At 42.4% G+C, this 19,951-nt stretch overlaps 1 protein-coding gene across 3 annotated transcripts in view; it reads right to left on the reverse strand.

Annotated features, from left to right (window-relative positions):
• ZFYVE26 (zinc finger FYVE-type containing 26) overlaps positions 1–19,951 on the reverse strand; it is an 89,908-nt gene that overhangs the window by 50,310 nt on the left and 19,647 nt on the right. For all 3 annotated transcript variants that reach the window (XM_019519192.1, XM_019519191.1, XM_019519189.1), the window contains exons 10-22: positions 15,346–15,531; positions 13,824–14,480; positions 12,803–12,892; positions 10,851–10,919; positions 9,347–9,498; positions 7,396–7,594; positions 6,530–6,793; positions 6,241–6,360; positions 5,433–5,597; positions 3,367–3,594; positions 1,903–2,008; positions 791–1,530; positions 46–242 (exon numbers count right to left, since the gene is read on the reverse strand). In XM_019519192.1, the coding sequence (XP_019374737.1) occupies positions 46–242; positions 791–1,530; positions 1,903–2,008; positions 3,367–3,594; positions 5,433–5,597; positions 6,241–6,360; positions 6,530–6,793; positions 7,396–7,594; positions 9,347–9,498; positions 10,851–10,919; positions 12,803–12,892; positions 13,824–14,480; positions 15,346–15,531 (3,173 nt within the window). The remainder of the gene's footprint in view (positions 1–45; positions 243–790; positions 1,531–1,902; positions 2,009–3,366; positions 3,595–5,432; positions 5,598–6,240; positions 6,361–6,529; positions 6,794–7,395; positions 7,595–9,346; positions 9,499–10,850; positions 10,920–12,802; positions 12,893–13,823; positions 14,481–15,345; positions 15,532–19,951) is intronic.

Genomic DNA, 19,951 nt, shown 5'->3' on the forward strand with positions numbered 1-19,951 from the left:
TAAGCACATTCGGTACCTACTTACCTAATAAAATGACTTTTGTACCTTTTGATAAACCTGCAGTTCTCGTGTCTTGCTCTGCAGATCCAACTTCAGTTCTTCAGTTATTCCTGGATCACAGATGCAGTAAGCAAGGATTTCCAAACAAGCTTCCAGGGGCCATTTATCCAGGCAGCGTAAGGCCAGTCTACTTCTCAACATGGCATCCTTTACTGGGAACAGGTACTGCCAACCATCATGATCTGTAAAGGGAACACAAACTACTGGTATGACATTTAGCTTTTACACTTTGAAAAACCTAGTAACCTGATCACGTGTGACGAAGCATGGAACACAATGATAATGGTGCTTAAAAGCATGCTGGGTTTGTCTTAAGTTACTCAACAGTAGTTAAAAACAAGATACTGCCATTTTGATAAGATTCCAACTGGTCCCTTTCTACAAAGAACATATGCTATAGAGAGGCTTTAAAAATGGAATATAGAAAGGCAGCGGATATTATAGCAACAGTATCACAATCTAAGTCTAAAGAGCTGAACAGGATAGGAGACACTTTATGTGGCAGATACATCCACAGTTACGTTGCAGTAAGTTGTGCTCCTCATTTTTTGTGTGAGTGTTTGTAGTGGGCAACACATACATTTAGACTGAGCAAATTTAGGAAATGCAAGTGGGGAAAGGACTTGTGTTCCTTAGATTTACTAATGTATCATCAATTTAATCCCCAGTTTCAAACCCCTGTTCTGCACTGTATGCTCTACAAAAGAAAAAGAAAACACATTGCATTTACCATCAGCAGTTGCACAGCTCAGTACAGCATCACGCACACTGGCCAGATCCTCCATCTCCTGACTGTACAGGTCCAAGACCTTCAGAGCTCTGGGCCAATCCTTTGCAATGAGAGCTCGTTCAAAGACATCCATTAATACTTCAACTGCAGCAGCAGAATGCATTCCCAGGAGAACCAGAGTTATGTATGTCTTGCCACAAAGGTCACTTACTGAACCAGTGCCTTCCTCTAGGGGGCCCTGAAGTGGCTCAGACATGGTAAGAAGAAAGTGTTCCAATATGGAAAACTCCTTCAGCAATGACTCGCATTCTTTGGAAATCTGTTCCATGCCCAGTGGGATCTCCTTTTTGCCCCGAAATTCCTTCCATGACAGGCTAGGTTTGGGGGGCTTTTGTATCTTGGATGCACTCAGACATGCCACAGCAGCCATTAGTTTTGACTGAGATTTCAGGAAGGTCAGGGAAGAGGCAGTGAGCATATGCTGGTTCAACTCAGTCATGGAGGAAGAGGACTGACTGGAAACATCCTCAAAGTCCACAGCTGGATTGTGGATAGGTATTCCAACATCTGGCAAGCAGTTGTAAGCATACAGATGTGCCAGGCTGCTGACATTAGTCAGAAAGGACCTTGTCTGGCTGCTCTGCCTAGCAGTGCACAGAGGTAGTGGCTCGCAACAACAGTTAACAATAACTTGCTGCACACTTAAATTCAACCCATCTTTAGTCAACAGTGAAGACAGCCTGCAGGATTGAAAACAGCAGATACCTGTTAAAATACTTAACAGTTATATAGTTCTTTTCATAAAAGTTTCTTAAATGTTATTCGAGTCCTCAGGAGCACACCATCCCTTTCAGAGGAAATGGACACACAGCTTGTGCCATGCTCAATATTACTAGCACAGCAATATTCAAATAGCAGAGCTATGAGAAAAATTAAGTCCTTGCTGTCATTTCTCTAGACAGAGACGGGCAGGGGCCTTTACAGAGCAGATGAAGTCAGCACTGCCTTTATTCTTTAATTATCCTGTTCATTAGAGAATTCCAGTCTTGGTTTGAGTCCAGCCCAATACCCACACTAAATTCAACTATGTAAGTGTACTTGCAGAATCTTACCTGTCAGGGGGAACTTGCCTCTCAAACAAGAGCTGGGAGAGTAAGTGAGATGGGCTCTGCTGCAGCAGTATGAAAGGGTTCCCTATCTTCACCTCTGCAGACAGATCTACAGAGAAAGGCAAGAATCTGAAGAGTGACTTTAAACACAAACATGTTAAGTTTATTACATAGACTGAGTTTTGTTCAAAAAAGTTATATCAAACGCTACACATCTGAAGCCTCTCTGCCTAGACTCATCAAGGCCTAAGGTTCACATCAAAAAGTCAACTGGGACCCCATAATGACCTTCTGACTGCTCTAAGATGTGCCTCCCAGTCTCTTGAACCATTACAATGGGCCTCACAGGAAGTAGTATAAGAACCAGCATGGTGTCTCAGGGAGAAACACTGGCCTCTGAACAAAATCTGATGGCAAAGGACTAAGCAAAACTGTATCAGCATCAAAAAAGACCAGACAAAAAACAACCACAGAGAATGGTTGCAAAACAAACCTGCGAGAATCAAAACATCCACATTACAACTTTCTTCTTCTGAGAACTCTCTGGGTATGAATTCAACTTTATATGACTGATATTTTAAGATGAGGAAAAACAAACAAACAAACAAACAAACAAACAAACAAACAATAAAAAGGTTAAAAGTACCTATATAAACTGAGAAAAATGTTGAGCTAGCTTTGCCAAAATGCCTCTGCACATCCCACTGAAAAGGTAGAGGGTTTCTAGTAGCTTCTTACAAAGAAATTCTACATGCAATAGCCCTCCCCTCCCAATGCAGCAGGACACTATGAATTACCACTCAAATATAGGCTCATATAGCTTTCCAGTTATTAAAAAAAAAACAAACCCTCAACATTATCCTAAAGGATTCTGTTATATCCAGGTACAAGTACCCTCTACACAATGAAATTTAATTTCAGTAGGAGATCCTCATTAATGTAGTTCAGCCGTTCCAAATTAAAGTGATGCAGAACACAAAAATCTTTTTTTCTCCCAGCTATGCCAAAACTGTTTCCCTGGGGCCACCAATGGATTTTGTGAGCAAACTCTGCCTGATTACACTGCTGCATTGATATGTATTGCCTCTCTGTCTTCAGTACTATGTGATACAACAAACATCTTTAAGATGACTGGAAAAGGCTAAGGGTTTAAACACAATGCACACTGAAGTAAATGGAAAGATACCTGTCAACTTCTATGGGTCACTGGTCAGACTCCAAAGAAGTACAGAATCTGGGCTTGAAAGTACTAAGTGTGTTAACATTTCTAGCTTCTACATCTTCACCAAAATGGAATCCAGCTGTCTCAAAGCAACAACTGTACAGGGTTAATAGGTTTTTAAAAAAGGCAAAATAGCTAGTTAAAAATGAACAGATCTGAATGCGCAAGGGCTCCAGGTATGTTTTGCAACCAGCCATTTTTCCAGTCACCTTCCAGAGTGGAGCTATGCAATAAAGAATCAATACCTAGTTCTGTATTCAGGCTTCGTAGCACAATAGCAGCCAATGTGTTCATGTAATCAAAGCAGCGCTGCACAAAGTCTATCTGCCTGCTGCTTCCTGGCATGGTCAGGATGTGTTGGTCCAGGGTTTTCAGCAGGAGTTGGGTCTGATTACAAACCGGGTGTGCCTCCAATTCTGATGGTTTCACAGAGGCTTGTTCTACCAAGCTGCTGAGCAGACTTCCTTTGGAATCTAATTTAAACAAAAAATGAAACACTTAAAAATACAGCTGTGTTGTGATTTTATTTCTACCCTTGTAAATATATCCTTCAATGTGGAGATGAGCTTTCACAGAAAGCAACAGAAATTACTACAATAAAATACACCATTGACCTTGTCTAGCTTACAGCAACAGAGGGGGGCAAGTGTTCAAGTCCCCAAATACACCTCATTATCCAGTGCTAAATTACTGATGGGGAGGATGATCAGCTCAAACAGTCCTGGAACACTGCAAGAGTTCTCAAGTTATTAAAAATTTAAAGGTGAATACTAGTATTTACTATCATTCTGTTGGGTGAAAGAAAACCTAATGTGAAAAAGTAGAATCAGAACTTGAGTTTACTTAAATGTAAATCTTAAAACAGAAGTTATTTTTTCCATCCAAGCCAATGCTTCCAATTTTAAAAAATTTACTTTTTAAGAAAAAAACAAAACAATGAGATTTGCTTGTATTACAATGATTGCCACCATCTTATTGAAAATGCTTAGGTTAACACAAACTAGACTTACACTACCTACATTTTGCTTTTCTCCCTGCTTGAGCCTAATAAATTTCACTTTTGTTTATGGTAAGCTCCAATTTTCGCTCAGTGGTGTATGGTTTGAATTGCAAATATTTGGTGTCGATTTATACAGGTATCTCACAACAGCATGTGTAGCAATACAACAAGTATTGCTATTAATTAGGGCTGTGCAAAGCTTCGGTCGCCGATTGGATTCAGCGGAGATTTGGCCCGATTTGGTGGCCGAATCTTCAAATCCAAATCAAATCAGGAGACCCCTTAATCTCTCTGAATTGAATTGGAACCCTCTGAATCAATTCAGAAAGATCTGGATATAGATACAGCTTTAAGTTTTTTTTGTTTTTGTTTTTTTGTTTTTACATACCTCAAGGTACTAGGCAGCTCGTGAATGCTGCGTCCCACAGGAGAGCAGGGAGCTTCCCAGAGCGCTCCGAAGTAGACCTAGAAGTGGACCAGAAGCGCTTGTGGTCCACTTCTGGGTCCGCTGGGGAGCATGCAGGAGGCCCCCCGCACCCCCCCAGGTCAGTGACTGGTGCCTCCTGGGTTGAGGGGGAGGCAACAGACCTGGAAGCGGACCGGAATTATTTCCGGTCCACTTCTGGGTTCACCGCCAAGCATGCAAGGGGCTCTTCTGCACTCCTGTGGGACACTCCATCGGCCCCAGCATCGCAGTGTTCACGAGCCACACCTGGTACCTCAAGGTACGTAGAAAAAACATTTAAAGCTGTGTCTGTGGCTGAATCGCTGATGCTCTGAATCAGCATCGAATCTTTAGATTCAGATTCGGTCGAATCAAAATCGGGACAGTGATCTGAATCAACAAATCAAATCACTGTCCCCGATTCAGGCCAAATCCAAATCAAATAGGGCCTGTTTCACACACTCCTACTATTAATATTGTAGGTCTACCAAACTCTATTTGCTTATTTCAGTTTCAGCAGGTATACAAAGGTATAACAGCTGTACCAATATCAAATTATACTGATACAAGACTTTAAGATAGAAGCGTTACATGCTCCTGTAGTGATACAAACATAGTAAAACTTCTGTAAGTTTAAACTAGTTTCACATTCAGGGTTAGGTTACAGCAATTTAGCTACCCTGTACTGCTACAGAGGCATGAAAATTTAACAATACATCATAACAGCTGACACAAAATCCTGAAAAGCCATTACTCCTCTCCTTCTAAAGCAGTTAAAAAATAAATTTGTCCACATCCAGTTTTTTACAAGCATAAGTATGTTAGCACTAAAAAACCTTGCAAACAAAAAAATACATGCAATTCACCAAGAGAATCTTCAACTTGTTTCAGTGTTTCCAGGATTTCATCAAGGCACTGTGCTAAAACAATCTGATTAGCAATACCATCTTCAGTCAGGGTAGGATAGCACGTCTGCAGAAAGTCCACAATATTGCATCGAAAATGGCTACTTATTTTTTCATCTGAGACTTCTGTTAAGAAACAAGAGAGAGTAAGAATAATGACAGTTAAATACCAGGCATCAGTGTTTTTTTATACCTAGAGGATCAAGAAACTAGGAGGAACCTTACTTTACAAGACTTCTAGTTTACTGACTCAAGCCCAGTCCAGCCCAACCAGAACAGAAGCTTTAGGTTTGTAAGTAGATAAAAGCATTGAAATGTAATAGCTAGAGACAGACAGACCTTATGTAAAGGGACTTTTGAGGCAGAGAATTAAAGGTAAGGTCAAAACATCACACTTCCAAAGCCATATTTACCATACTTTGAGAGGTAAAATTCATGTATTACATTTAACTGCACCATTGTCAGTCAAGTACCTATCTTTAAAACAGGATTCTTCTCATTTTTATAACAATAATCTGAATAATTTGTATGCCATCTGCCAAACTTGGCCCCCCAACTACTGAGCTCCCTTTCCAAATCACTTAGAAATAGAAACACCGTGCAATAAGGTAATGGGAGTCAATACATATTCAAAACATAATGTATTTTCAGAAGCAAAATGAAGACTGTATAAACGCTCCTTAACCCTGAAAAAACCATCAGCCACCAAGCAGAAGGCAAGAAATTAAAAGGCTGGAAATTGGGAGAAGGGGATCCATCTGCCAGTCACCTGATTTGGATTGCCCTTGTGATGTGAAAGAGTAGCTGAGAATTTTACTTATTTGCTGAAGAACTGCTGGGAAACCTCTTATGCCATCACTGTGCAGGAGAACAAAGTCAAGCCTTCGGCCTAAAAGAATAATTGGACAGGACAGGCAAGGTAAGGGTTGAGAAAAACAATAGTGAAGTTGGAGCTTACACAAATGAACACAGCCGATTATTTTAAATGCCAGGTGGCATGCAAACATTTCCCCACCCACCAAAGCCCACATAGATGGAGAGCAAAATGGGACGCATACCCCTGGTTTCAAGGCTGTTATGCAAGCGTCGTTCTGCTGTTTCCAACAGCTGCTTGCAGGTTTTCCAGAGGTGGCACTGAGTGCAAGCCAAGTCAAATGCTGCCATCGCTGAAGGGCTGAGGTCCTCCAGGACTTCACGCAAAGGATCTGTGCATTCCAACTGGATGCAGCTTGTCCAAAAGTTTTCTTGCAGAGGAGGGACAAGGCTTCCAGAAGTGGCAAGCAGCTTATCAGTAACGTCAGAGATGGAATAAAATACCATGCCTACACAATCCAGCAAACAGTCACTGGTTAAAGCAGGCAGTTATTCTATGTCCCCCAGTAGCAATTACTCTCAAGTCTTTGTATTAATACAACTCCCTTCTGGTCTGCTTTTTGCAAAAATGCTGCATGAACTTTAATTTTAATTAGGCATGACTGTGAACATCTCACTGTTCCCAAATCATTCTACCCAGAACTATACCAGCACAGGGAGCTAATATTAATCATTCCAACAGCCACTACATTGTTCTCCTCTACATTGCCTACCCTCTGTTTCTCATGTTGCTCAGTTTTCCAACTCCATTAGGATATGCAGAAATTCCCTACAGTTCCCTACCCTCACCATCATCTCACCTAGACAATTCTATACTATGCACAGACTGCCAGCTCCCTCTGATTCCTATTATTAAAACATGAAATACTGTTCCTTTTACAGTTTGTTGGAAAAACCTCACTGTTTGTTAACCTCATCCTATGTCAAAGTAGCACAATTTATTACTCCACTCCTGGTGGACTTATGCCCAACTTTCTCTTCCTCATTTGTTTTCTGCCTCTTTACTGTATCACTGTTCTTAATTTGTAAAATGCTACGATCCAACCCATACCTGCTGCAGCTGCACTCCCGATAGCCTGAAGTGTTGATCGGCCACTACCAGATTTCCTGAGGGCTCCAGTACCATCAGATGACTGATTCTCAATCTTGTGCTCTACTTTTGCCATCTCTCGCACCACCTCCTGGTAACGTTCCATGAAAACCAATTCACCATAGCAAGCTGAAGACTCCAGATTAAACATCAAAGCAACCTGTAGGGGTAACGATGAATGCAAATGATGATTACATCACAATAACCTTTACAAAGCCAATGTCTTACCAAAAACATTTTTTGAAAAGTCCTCAATTGAAAACATATGCAAACAATTTCAGCTCAACTGGCTATTTTTATTCAGAAAGATATAAACACTCAGAAAAAGACAAAACTTTGCAAATGGCAACACCTTTGCGATTAAACTTACGCAGCTTCGCTAGCCGATGACACAAAGCTGTATTTAGATTCACAAGTAACTTACAAAAGGTATTTTAAGATTCCAATACATTATGTATTAAAAAGTATCAAGTAGAAATACTTACTAAGCAAGAAACACCATGCAAAATATTCTGTGATTAGAGTATGGACAGATGTTTATTTGAAGCACTCCAAATCATACTCCAATTTCTGCTCTCCAGGCTGGAAAGCAGGCATTTATGCGTGCCTCTCAGCCTCCACAAGTTCCCAAGGATAGCTGAGACCCACAGGAGAGCATATAGCTGCTGTCTATTTTGCTTTTAATCCCCATCTCTCCAAGAGATGGAGTGGGGAGCAAAGCAATATGGGGCACTGGAGGACTGAGCAACCCCCTGTTGTACTCTGCTGGAGGGTACAGACGTTTCAAGAAACACATTGAAGATGTTCCTTGTTTTTTTGAAAGCCATTTCTGAAATGCTTCTTTGAGTGTGAACATCTGAACTCTTGCTGCCTGGAGCACTTTAAAGGCACTTGGAGCACTTCAGACAGCACATCTATCCTTACATTAGCAGCCCACATAGCTTTGTTGGTTTAATACCCGAAGGGAAGGAACAAAAATTAAACTCTGTCCCACAGCAATGTTAGCATCAGTGGTGCTGAAAGCAAAGCCGTGTGGACCCCATAAATGAGAAGCAAATGTAATATCCTGTTTACTAGTTGAAAAGTACTAACAATGCTGACATTCACTTATTGATGATGCAAAGATTAGCTATGTTAGGGCACCTAACACTGCCTCTCACACACATTACACTTTGTAGAGGATTCAATTCTTGGAAAATGTCCTTAAGTGTTTCAGTAAGGGCTGTCTGAAAACTATATGTAGACACACGTGGGGAATTCAAACTGAGTGTCACAATGCAGATGTTCAAACTGGCCAACTGCACAGCTTCTAGGAGCCAGGGAATTTTGCACCTAAGACCCTAGGCCTCCTGTGCTGACAGTATAGACACAGAAACACCACCTTAAAAGCTTTTTGTGCCACTCACAGCAGGCCAGGTCAGCAGCTAAGGATTTTCAGCATGGCACTAGAATAGCATAGCACACACCGTGGAGATGGCGAGGGAGAGAGAGTCGCATCTTTCAGCTCAGTGACCATAAGTATCTTAAATGCTACCTCCCAATTAAGGGGAGAAGGAAAGAGAGAGAGCACACGCGCAAGTTAATATATAAGCTCTGCTTCTTCACTCAGATACAGTGCTAAGCTAGGACAAGGACTGGTAAAGGCTCTGCAAGCTCTGAAAATTCAGGACCACACAAGTTTATCTAAAATTAAAAGAAAGCAACAGGTTGCTTAAGGGGGTGGCCTATGGTATTCTTGTTTCCCTCCTCCTCTTCTGCTACTGGATGCACTCTTGCACCTAGAGTTACACTCTATTCTTCCTCCCAAATTTCTGTCTGTAGCATCTATCTGGCCAGTGCAGCAGGGATATAAATTCCATCAGCCACTCCACTGCCAGTTTATGCTTCCAAAGCTATATAAGGACACAGTTACCTGATGAGCTTCTACAAAGTTCCCCCTCAGGATACAAGAGATGAGGAGCGACTCTGGTGGGGAGAGCATCATAGGAATGAGGGGGTTCTGCGGCTGAGGCTTCAGCCTACATTCCAGGTCACTCCAGCCAGACACAGTACTAGTACTTCCCTCTATAAGAGAAGAAGAGTGAATCATAATGCCAGATCACTGTGGAAAAAAAAGACTGTATCAAGCAATGCTTCTCAGCTTTAATATGAGAAACCCTACTTCAAATTTCTGTGTTGAGACATTAATTTTTAGGGGGGTTGTATAGAGGAAGTGACAAACATGCAGCTGTTATCACATGTAATATCTCCTACTACAAAAAAACCCAGAGCACTTTACAGACCATCTAGATAAGGCTCAATGTATCCACAAATTGGTTTCTAATGCACAAGTAGAAGCTGTTAAATGGGATATAGCAAAAATTACACAGCTGTTGAAGAAAGGGAAGCTTTTAACTGAACAATCCTAACCCTGTTAACATTCTCCAGGGATCTGCAGAGACTCCATATGGCTGTGAATGAGAAACACTCATAGTCCACCGTCCTTTCAGACTACGCTGGGGCACTGATGGGAACAGAGAGACAAGCCTCAGGTTGGTGAGAATGATTTGGGACCCTATGAAGGCAGGCCACCAAGGAACTTCAAATGCTGATGCAGCCTATCTTTGCTTAGCTTGAAAGACTAGTCAAGACACACAACCTGAGGCAAGAGAGTTTGTCAAGCTAAAAAAACTTCAGCTCTTCAACCAAAGAGCTGAAAAATCAAGAGCAAACTTGAGATCTATGTTTTTGATTTAAAAAATGCATCAGAATTTTTATGCAGCATCATCCATACAAAGTAAACCAAAACAACTGCCAACTAGAGTCAGGCAAAAAGCTATGAATCCACAAGGTAACTAACATGAAAAACAACCATAAGATAATCATAGCACTTGCACAATACTACAGTAGCAGATGCTTTAGAAAGGTAACTTGGCATCAGTTCAGACTCCTGGCTAGTGCAAGCTTGGGACAGATTTTTGAAGGTGCAACAGCAAAAGTCACAGTTCTAGTTCCTACAATAAGTCACTCAGCCCAGGTACACACAATTTTGTATTACTTCTATATATTGCAAGAAGGTAATTCAGGGGCATGATGTCCCACTGTCTAGAAGAAAGCAAATGCAGTCCTCTAAACCATTTTTCCTAAGAAATAAAATAAGTTTTAAATTAAACTATATTCTATTAAGTCGGTTTCTTCCTTCTGTTTCGCTGATCACTGCACTGTATACATAGCTGTGCAGAATCATAGGTGCAGCAGGAAAATGCTATTTCTTCTACTCCCCAAAAGGACACATCTGTGCTAATCAAAGTAAAAAAGAATTCCATTATGAAGGGAAACTCTGCCTATAACCTGTAAAGAGAAGCAGTTAATTAAATGAATGCAAACTCATTATGTAGTGAGGAAACCAAGAAATCCTTTCCAGGTGATTTCAATACCTGAGGTACTAGTGCTTAATTCACTGCTCGTACTTTCCAGCGATGGAGTTGAGGTTCCCTCCTTAAAATCTAAAACGGAAAAATAAGAACTATATGTAAAAATCAAAACTGTTTTTCAGAGAAGAAAAACCTCCCTGGGTAAGAAAGATCATTAAGTAATAAAAAGATACCATGATGGGGTCCCTAGAGATAGACTACCCTGTAAGCCAGGGGAGGACAAAATATGGCCTGCAGGCCAAATCCAGCCCGCCAGGCCATTCTGTCCAGCCTGCAGGGCACCTAAAAATGTTAGAAAATTAATATTTATCTGCTCCTGGCTGCCTGTCAAAAATGACAGGAGCCAAGGGCAGTAGGACCCAGGGGAAGCCAACAGGACTCAGGAGCAAGGCTGACCCAGCCCCACCCCTCCCACACCTACTCCAAGGCCTCTGCCTATGGCCACTTTTACTGCTTCCCGGCATACCTGCTTCAACACCATGTGGTCCCAGCTGTGTGGCCAGATTGTATGAACACAGGGCCTGCGCCAGTACCCCAGGGCAAGGAACAGGAGGAGTGGGTATGCATGTGCGCACATGCACAGTGAGGGAGGGGAACAGAAGGGGAGAGAGAGCAAGAGAGCAATGAGGGAGGCACAGAGTGCATGTGTGTGCACACAATGAGGCAGGAAGGGAGTGTGTATGTGTGTGTGTATGCGTGTCTGTGTGTTCATACGGCGAGTCACACAAGCACATCCCACCATTACACATGCATCCCCCTCGCACTGCCATACATGCAGACCCCGATACCCACATCCCCTCATGTACCCCAGCCACCCTCCCAACATACATCCCCCAAGTCCCATACCTACCCACACCCCACATATCCATACACACAGCCACGTTCCCTCACCCCACACACCTATTCACCCCCCACAAAATCCCCAGACACCCCCGCCCCCCTCTCCCACAATACACAAGAGTAAGACTTCATTTTAAGCTATTGTGCAGTCACCCCTATGTACACTACACAAATACATGTAAACCAGGATAAAAATATTTTTTGAAATCAAATTAATGAATGTTGTAGATGTTCAATTTTTAGACTACAATTTGTTATTTTTCTGGTTCAGAGATGGCAAAACCTCTTGCTGAAAGGAGTACTTTCGGGGGCAAGGGGAGGGACTTCTGGTGACAAAGGTTGGGGCTTAGGAGACGGGACTTCTGGTCACAAGATGGCGACCAGGGGCGGGGTACTTGTTAAGGGGCAGGGCTACCCATGCAGCCCTTGACAGCTTGCCAGAACTTAGTAAGCGGCCCTCCGCCTGAAATAATTCCCTGCCCCTGCTGTAAGCATATATGGCTCTCAGAGAAAAGAACGGGTCATTTCATTCTCGCTTTTTGTCTGCTAGAGGAGAATATCATTCGCTTCAGAGGAAAGCTTTCACTTTAATTTGTCCGCATCCAAAACTAGCTCTAGTTCTATAATACTTTACTGAGAATGGGAATGTGTGAGATTCTTCCCCCTGATCAGGTGATCATTTTCGTCTTGAAACAAGAAACCCCTGCCCCTGCCCCCTGCCACTTTTATCTTCACTGTTATCCCTATAAGTGCTGTTCTCATTCATAGTCATATCTATTTCCCCTTCTCCCCATCCCAAACATCCAATAAACCTGCACCAGCAAGTGTCATAGAGCAATCAGATTACATGCAGGAGTTATTACTTACACATTCCCTTTTAATTGTATTAGCAGATTTTGGCATAAGAACAATTTTCTAAGTCGGAACAGACAGATACATTTCACGCTGGCACACCAATTATACCTATCATGCCAATTAGCAAGCTAGAAGGGTGGAACTGGGCAGATAGTCATACTTAGTTATACTGACATCTTGCTAAGGCTCAATTTCATTCTATTGGTCACCTGACATCATTTGAGAGATGTCATTTCTAGACTTCCAATTCCTCAACCCACCTGGTCTGTACTTTTGAGTTCGACTGCGCTTCCTGAAGCTCGAGCACCTGGTTAATGAGGAGAGTCTCCTGGAGGCTGCAAGCTGATGTTCTGAAAGAGGAGCCATCTCAGTTAAGCACACACAAATGCAATGCCAAGCAGAAAAGAAGAGTTGGAACAGAAAAAGCTTGTACCTAAACTAAAGATTTGGTGACATGAAGACATAATACCCAGACATAAGCACAGCAAATTCCACATTAGCTACCCCTACAGACTAAGATGTACAGTTAAAAGTAGAATTAATCCCAAAGGAGAGTAAATTAGCACACAGAGAAGAAGCAAGGCAACTAAACCATGATCTGTGTGATAAAACAAAATGTTTCTAGTTTGTGACAACCACCGCTGCTTTTATTTTTGAAATATGCATATACAGTGTCTAACATATACCTATTTTAGATCTTTCTAGCTATTAAAAAGGTACTAATCACTGTTGTTCTTAGAATATCTGGAATTTCCATTGTTGCAGTCTGACAAAAATCCTGACCTACAAGATTAGTAATTAATAATCCTGATTACTAAACCAATCGTCACATACAAAAGACCTAAACTGATTCACTGCTAAACATGGCTGAAGGAAGGCAAGACAGGAATTTGATATGGCCACTTTACCAATGAGAAATTTAAGGCTTGAGGAGCATTTCTGACTGCAAATTACATACCTGGTTTAGTGGGTTTTTTGAGTCTAATCTCTAAGAAATGGGAGAACAGAAAGAATGTTTATGGAACTGAGGTGCCACGAAGTTATATCAGTCTTGAGAGCTGGATATGTCACCTTCCATGCTCTCAGTCCTGGGCCCCCAAAGCAAGTTCCATAAGGTGGGGCAAATTTGGGAAATGGACAAATGAAGAAATCAGAAGCGACTGATACTATACTAAAAGCTTACACCCTGCTTAACACACCTGCAAACTACTCAATGTTTACTACATCTCTTTCAACTTATGAATCCTAACATTGAGCCTATCAAGTCCCTGTGAATCTTACCTGCATTTCTATTGCTCATCACTACTTTGTAGCGCCAATGAGCTTCAGAAAGGTATTTGGAGAACTGCGATACACGGCTCCCAAAGCCATCCCTGGTCACAGACAGATTTAAGCACTCCACTACCTCCAGCTCTTCATGGGGTGCATTGCTCAAGTCCCAAGGCAGAGAACTCTGAATTTCTTCCAGGTGATTGAGAAGCATCTTCAGAAAGGCATCCATCACCAACTCATCTACTAGAAAACCAGTGCCACTGCTGGTAAAGTGTTTCAGATCTAGACAGCTAGACCTGGAGGTCTCGCCATTCTCACCACTCAACTCTGAGCCTAGCAGAGTCTGTGCAGTGTGGCAGACTGCTCGCAGGGCTTGAGGACACCTGTCCATTTTCCTTTCAGGCTGTACAAAGTGCTGTGGACTTTCTGAGGTAGAAGAGCCTCGGCTGGCACTGCCATCCAAGTTCCCAGCACCACAAGTCTTTTTATCAAGGTCATCCTCTTCTGCATAGTCCTCAGGCTGGAGTGTCTCTGTATAAAGATCACTGTAGGAGACAAAAAGCAAGGAGAAGATGTTCTCCAGAAGCTCCAGGCGCAGAGGAGCAGGGACACCCCGTAAGAACTGCTGGCACTTGGCAAGGTATTGAGGAAAGACAGCTGAGCAATCTGTACAAGTAAAAATAAAATTACATTACATTTACAAGATTTTCAGGAATTGTCCCCCCCCCCCCAACCCATTTTACAATTCCATAATTGGGAACAAAGTTTACAAGAATAGGAGAATCATGAGACACATTAAAGAATAAGACAGCAATAAACTTTACCACATCTGATCAGAGTATTGACCAATATTAGTGGTACACGGGTGAATTTCTCTCCCTCAACAAAGCACATGAAGCTCTTTACTTTTTGTAGGTCAAGGGCAGGGCGACCACCCTAGGCCCTGTGGTTTGGGGGGCCCCACAGAGCTGGGCGGAGCAGCCGCAGCAACTCCATGCTGCCACCAGCTTCAAGTCCATACACTTGGCACCTCCCCCCCTCAACCTGCTGCCAGCTTCCTTGCATCTGGGGGTGGGGCCCCAGACAGGCTGATTTGCCCTGGGCCCTCCTCAACTCGTCTCTGGTCAAGGGTATGCATTATTTGCCCCTAACTCTGGTAATGTTCACCTTATACACCAGTGCACAGACTCTGATTACCTACAGTCTAGATTATGAAACCAATATTAGTTATAAGAAGAAATCCCAGCTACAACATCCCATTAACAGTAGCATTTCCCCTTTATGCAGCTTTTCTTAAATCTGAGGATCTTAAAACGTTCTTCAGAGTGAATATCCAGCCTCTAACAATAATAAATGAAAATAGTAACAGTAACTTAGAGAGATGCTGTGAGATTTTTTTAGTAAGTGCTCAGAGCTCTCTGGATAAAAGGATTATACATGTGCACAGTTCCATATCACAATAATAAACCCATATCCACAGAATCATTAAAACATGCAGAAACCACTGAACCTGAACAAGGAGGCTGATTACCTGCTGGTTCTTTAAGATGGTCAGAGCCTTCAGAGATGTCGCTGAGGCAGCTGTACGTGCAATCCTTGCACTTCAGAGGCTTATGTGAATTCACACACAGTGCATAGATTGCATATTTCATGGCACAAAATGCCCGGAAGAGTGCCAGATTGCGTCGCTGATTCAAAAGGCCAGGAAGTGATGCCCCTGCAGAGTGAAGCAAGTTGAAAACTGGAGAGGTAATTCTCAAAGACTTATTCTAGTTTCTAAAAGGTCTTGGAATTTCTACTTTATCACTCTTTCTTCACATTTCAATAAGATTGTTTCCTTCCTTTCCTGCATTAGTATTTATAAAGGAGGGCTCAACAAGGGAAAAACTGACTTACTCTATAAAGTCAATTTTACCAGTTTTCCTTTATAAAGTAAAATGCAGTGGAAAGAAAAGTAAAGTAAATTGTCTCCATTCACTTCTCTTGTGGATAGTCATGTAATAAAATTCTCATGATCGGTGTAAGATGATCTAACATAAGATTTTTCAAGTTGAAACAGAAGACTCCAAAAACACCTGCATTAAAGACATGCTTCCGCAAAATGTAATATCTTATCGAGGGAGATTTAACAATTCTAGGGCTTCTTCCACCGTGATTCTTATCATGCAGACTTAAAACCTTAGCATTAAGACTCTGCTCACCCTTCCTACCCAGACCGGGCTACTGCTAAGTTTTCTCTCTCAAATCTCTCTCAAAACCTTTGCTTTTTCATCTCTTGCCTCAATTACTTCACTTTTTGATTCACTCTGGTTTCCACCTGATGCCCAACAAATTCCTCCAACATCACAATCTTTGCTCCTTTGCTGGCCACATTAACTATGCCATCACCTTGCCTTGAGACTGCATTGGATTCCTGTCCTTCTCACATTACAAATTCACCCATTAAGACCGTGAGCAACTCTGTTCTTATGTTGACTTCTGCCACTCTCCTACTCAAAACCTACACTCAACTGATTCAGATCAACTTGATGTTTTCTTGGTCTCCTATTCCCACAAGGAACTTTGTCCTCTTCTTACTATTATTTTATATCCCTAGTCTTTGTAGGTTCTCTGAGCCCCAGAATATCAATCTTTTAAAGAATCACATTTCACACAGAAGTCTTCCCTTGTTGACCTCCATTCCAGCCTTCTACCACTATTTAATCACATTTAGAAGAAAATAAAGAGCAAGACGAGGTCTACAGAAAAAACAAGCCTGTAACTTTCATTTTCAGTGAAACTTTGCCTGGAATCCTGGCATTTCAAGACCCAGTGGCAACAAAAAGCCAGACATACTTAATGCATGGGTGGGTCTTGTAACAGATAGGACTGGATTCCATTTACACTGAAAGGCCAAACTATCTCTTAATCATGTTGAATGCAAGTGTCCCCCACAACATGCTATATTATCCTAGAACTGTGGCCAAACTAGGTTACAACTATATTTACCAATCTGCATTATGGTTTGATGCCAGTCACAATGGCTGGCCAAACAGATACAAATTTGGTTTGAGTACTACTCTACTTCAACATTACAGCACAGTTAATATGCAAAACTACAGGAGACCCACAAACGCTTTGAAGGAGAGAGAGAGAGAGAGAGACTGTACTCTTGTCTTCATGATACAGTCAGCTTGAAAGATGCCCTGCACCACTTGTTTTCCTTTCTTCTCTTTATTTTGCAAGCAGATGTGTCACATGCTAGTCATATGATCCTTCTGATCACAACAGAACAAAAGAATTCAATACGGTGTCTGAGTCATTCCCTGTGTATGTTAGTTCTGTTTCTAGCAGAATTTACACACTGTAGAAAGGCGTATTCACTAATAGATACTACACTACTGTACAGTAGTTATTCAAAACCATGTAATAATACTATTTGAGACTGATTAAGTAATACTGCTATACAATATCCACCATCCAGTGGAGTCCAAAGTTTGGGCCAAAAGACCACAATCACCCTCAAAATTTTCGGCACGCTTACCATCAGACTTTAAATGAAAATAGTAAGAGTCGGGAGACAGAACTAATATAATCCACGGTATGCTTACCCTCGTCTCTCAGATCACAGTTTGAAAACACTGGTATCTTTATAGAAGGGATGAATCGCTCATCTGCCTACTGGGAGTGAAGAGTGCACGTTCAAATTATTTAAGTAAATATGCTGGAGTTGCTTTATCTATGTCCAAGTCCACACACTTGCAACTAAACTGACTAGAATAGCACTTCAGTGCTATTATTACACAACTCAAGCAGTGTGCCATTTTGCATGGGAAAAAATAATCTTCTGAGAATTACTATTACACAAATGTTGTACTTATAACATGTTATAGTATTATAACAAATACATTTAAAGTTGCAAGAAAGATTTGACAGTGAAGATGCAGCTCCTAGATCCATAACGTACAAGTGATGGCAATGGTGGAAACTGTAGTACAGGTTTCAGATATTTTTACCATCCTGTCTGCTAAATCTACTCAGAGTAAAGTTACCCTACGGGGCAACAAAGCCGCCAGCTGACATTCTAATATAATAAAAGCCTTAGTCTGTCTGTCCATAACACTCCGGGCCAACTGCACATGCGCCGCTGAGAGGGCACGCACCCACCAACTGGCTGTGAGGGCCCAGAGCATTAGACAGAGGGGGCGAGGGAGCCGCTGTGCCCCCCCCCGCCCATAACACCTGGCAGGGTGGGGGAGGCGGTGGGAAAGAGGGGAGGAAGGGAAGGGGTGGGGTTTCCAGTGGCAGCACCACCCTCACCGCCACTCCATCCCCTGCCGCCACCCAGCCCTGACAACAGCTAGCAGAGAGGGGGAGTAGGTGGGGAGGGAGGAAATGGGAGGCAGGGTATGTTGCATACTACCAGGTGTCAGTGGCCGTGCAAGCTCCCCTCCCCCCAGCTCCTGGGACCCAGTGGTGGCACAGGGTGGAGTGGCAGGAGACCGGGGGGGGGGGACGACACGGCACGGGGCCGCACCAGGAGCAGCGGGGGAGCAGACGCACTGCGGGCTGCTGGGTGGTGGCGCTCTGTCTCTGCCCCACCCCCCATCATTCATGACAGGTAATTTTCTAGTTAATACATTCTTTCGTATGACAGCAATGGAAGGAGATTTTTAAAAATACCTCAGAGGAGATGAAGCCAGAGAGTCTAAAGTAGGAACCGACTAACATGGCTAGTCAGGAGGTATTTATCTGGATAAGCTGGAGAGAGAGCAAGATAAACAACAGCACTTGAACACTTCTGTAACTAATACCACTGTGTTTCTATTGTGGAAAGGGACTAAATGAAGTGCATCAGATGCCAATAGGGCTGTGCCTTTCCCTAAAAGTTGCAGCTCTGTACATGGTAACAGCCACAGAAGAAAAAAAAACAGCTGCTACGTTTTTGGCCAATATTACTTAATTTACATGCCAGTTTCACTGGTTTGTCTGCAGTCAGCAATGCCATCCTATGCTCTGACCTGGGGGGAAAGTCCAGATGCATGCTCTTTCCCAGCCCCTGCATTAGGGCATTAATCAGCAACAGCACAGCAAAAACAAAAGCAAAGCAGTAGCAAACAGGTGTGGACCCAGGAAGGAAGGGAGGTGGATGGAAGCCTGTGCCTGTCTGGCCCTGCTATTCCAGGGTCCACCTAAAGAAGAAGAGCCAAAAAAAACCTCAACTTCTGCCCTCCTCCCCACTTAACTTTCTGATTATGTTATTTAAAGGTGCTCTGTCAGCAAATCAAAATGTAAACCAGCAAGTTTTACAACACCACTTTAAATGCAATAACTCCTGAGCTAGAAAAGGGATGTTTGGTTTTCATGAAATATTTCTGTAAATTGAAGCAGCCTCAGAGAAGTGAAAGCAGGGTTAGACCTATCCCTCTGTACAGCTGCACAACTCAGGCTAATCTGACTAAGCTGCATTTCCCTGCCCCAGTGTGGTTTCTAACTTCTTGCACCAACTGTCACTCAAAAACCTAGAGACTCTCATAGACGGATCCAAATGCAAAGAAGGGCAAGGCGTTGTAAGCTGATGGAACAGCACAGCAGCAAAGCAAAAATCTCAATCAGTGGCATCATTTTCTTAAAGCTTATTGAGAATAAGTGTAATTTACTGATAAACACCAAGAGAGAAGAAAGCCTGGGGCTGGGTTTCACCACAGTCCTGCCTTATAACCAGCTGCAGCCCAGCTTTCACTTCTCTTTGGTCTCAAACTGAAATTTGTACAGGCCTTCCCCTGAGCACAGGGCAGGGGGAGAAAAAAAAGTTTATTTTTACTGTGGAAATCAGTTAGTGCTGTCAAGAGGACAAACAAGTTTAGGCATTCTGTTTTTATAATTAGAACAAAACCCAAATATGAAACAATTTGACAACTCAGATAATATGAAGAGGAAGAAGAAACAGCTTCACTGTAGAAAGCTTTCGAAAGCAGAAAGCTGAGCTGCTACAAGTTTCACCACTGTAAATGTTGTTGGATCATTTAAAAACTCAAGCTGAAATTATATACCGTACTTAAATAAAAAATTCAAGGTGAGTTTTTCCCCAGCCAATCAGTATGATGGAAAAAAGTCCCTCACCTTATATTTGCATACATGGAAACCTAATTAAATAC

This window comes from Gavialis gangeticus, unplaced genomic scaffold (assembly GCF_001723915.1).
Source record: "Gavialis gangeticus isolate Ggan-Ray unplaced genomic scaffold, GavGan_comp1, whole genome shotgun sequence".
Classification (NCBI taxonomy): Eukaryota; Metazoa; Chordata; order Crocodylia; family Gavialidae; genus Gavialis; species Gavialis gangeticus.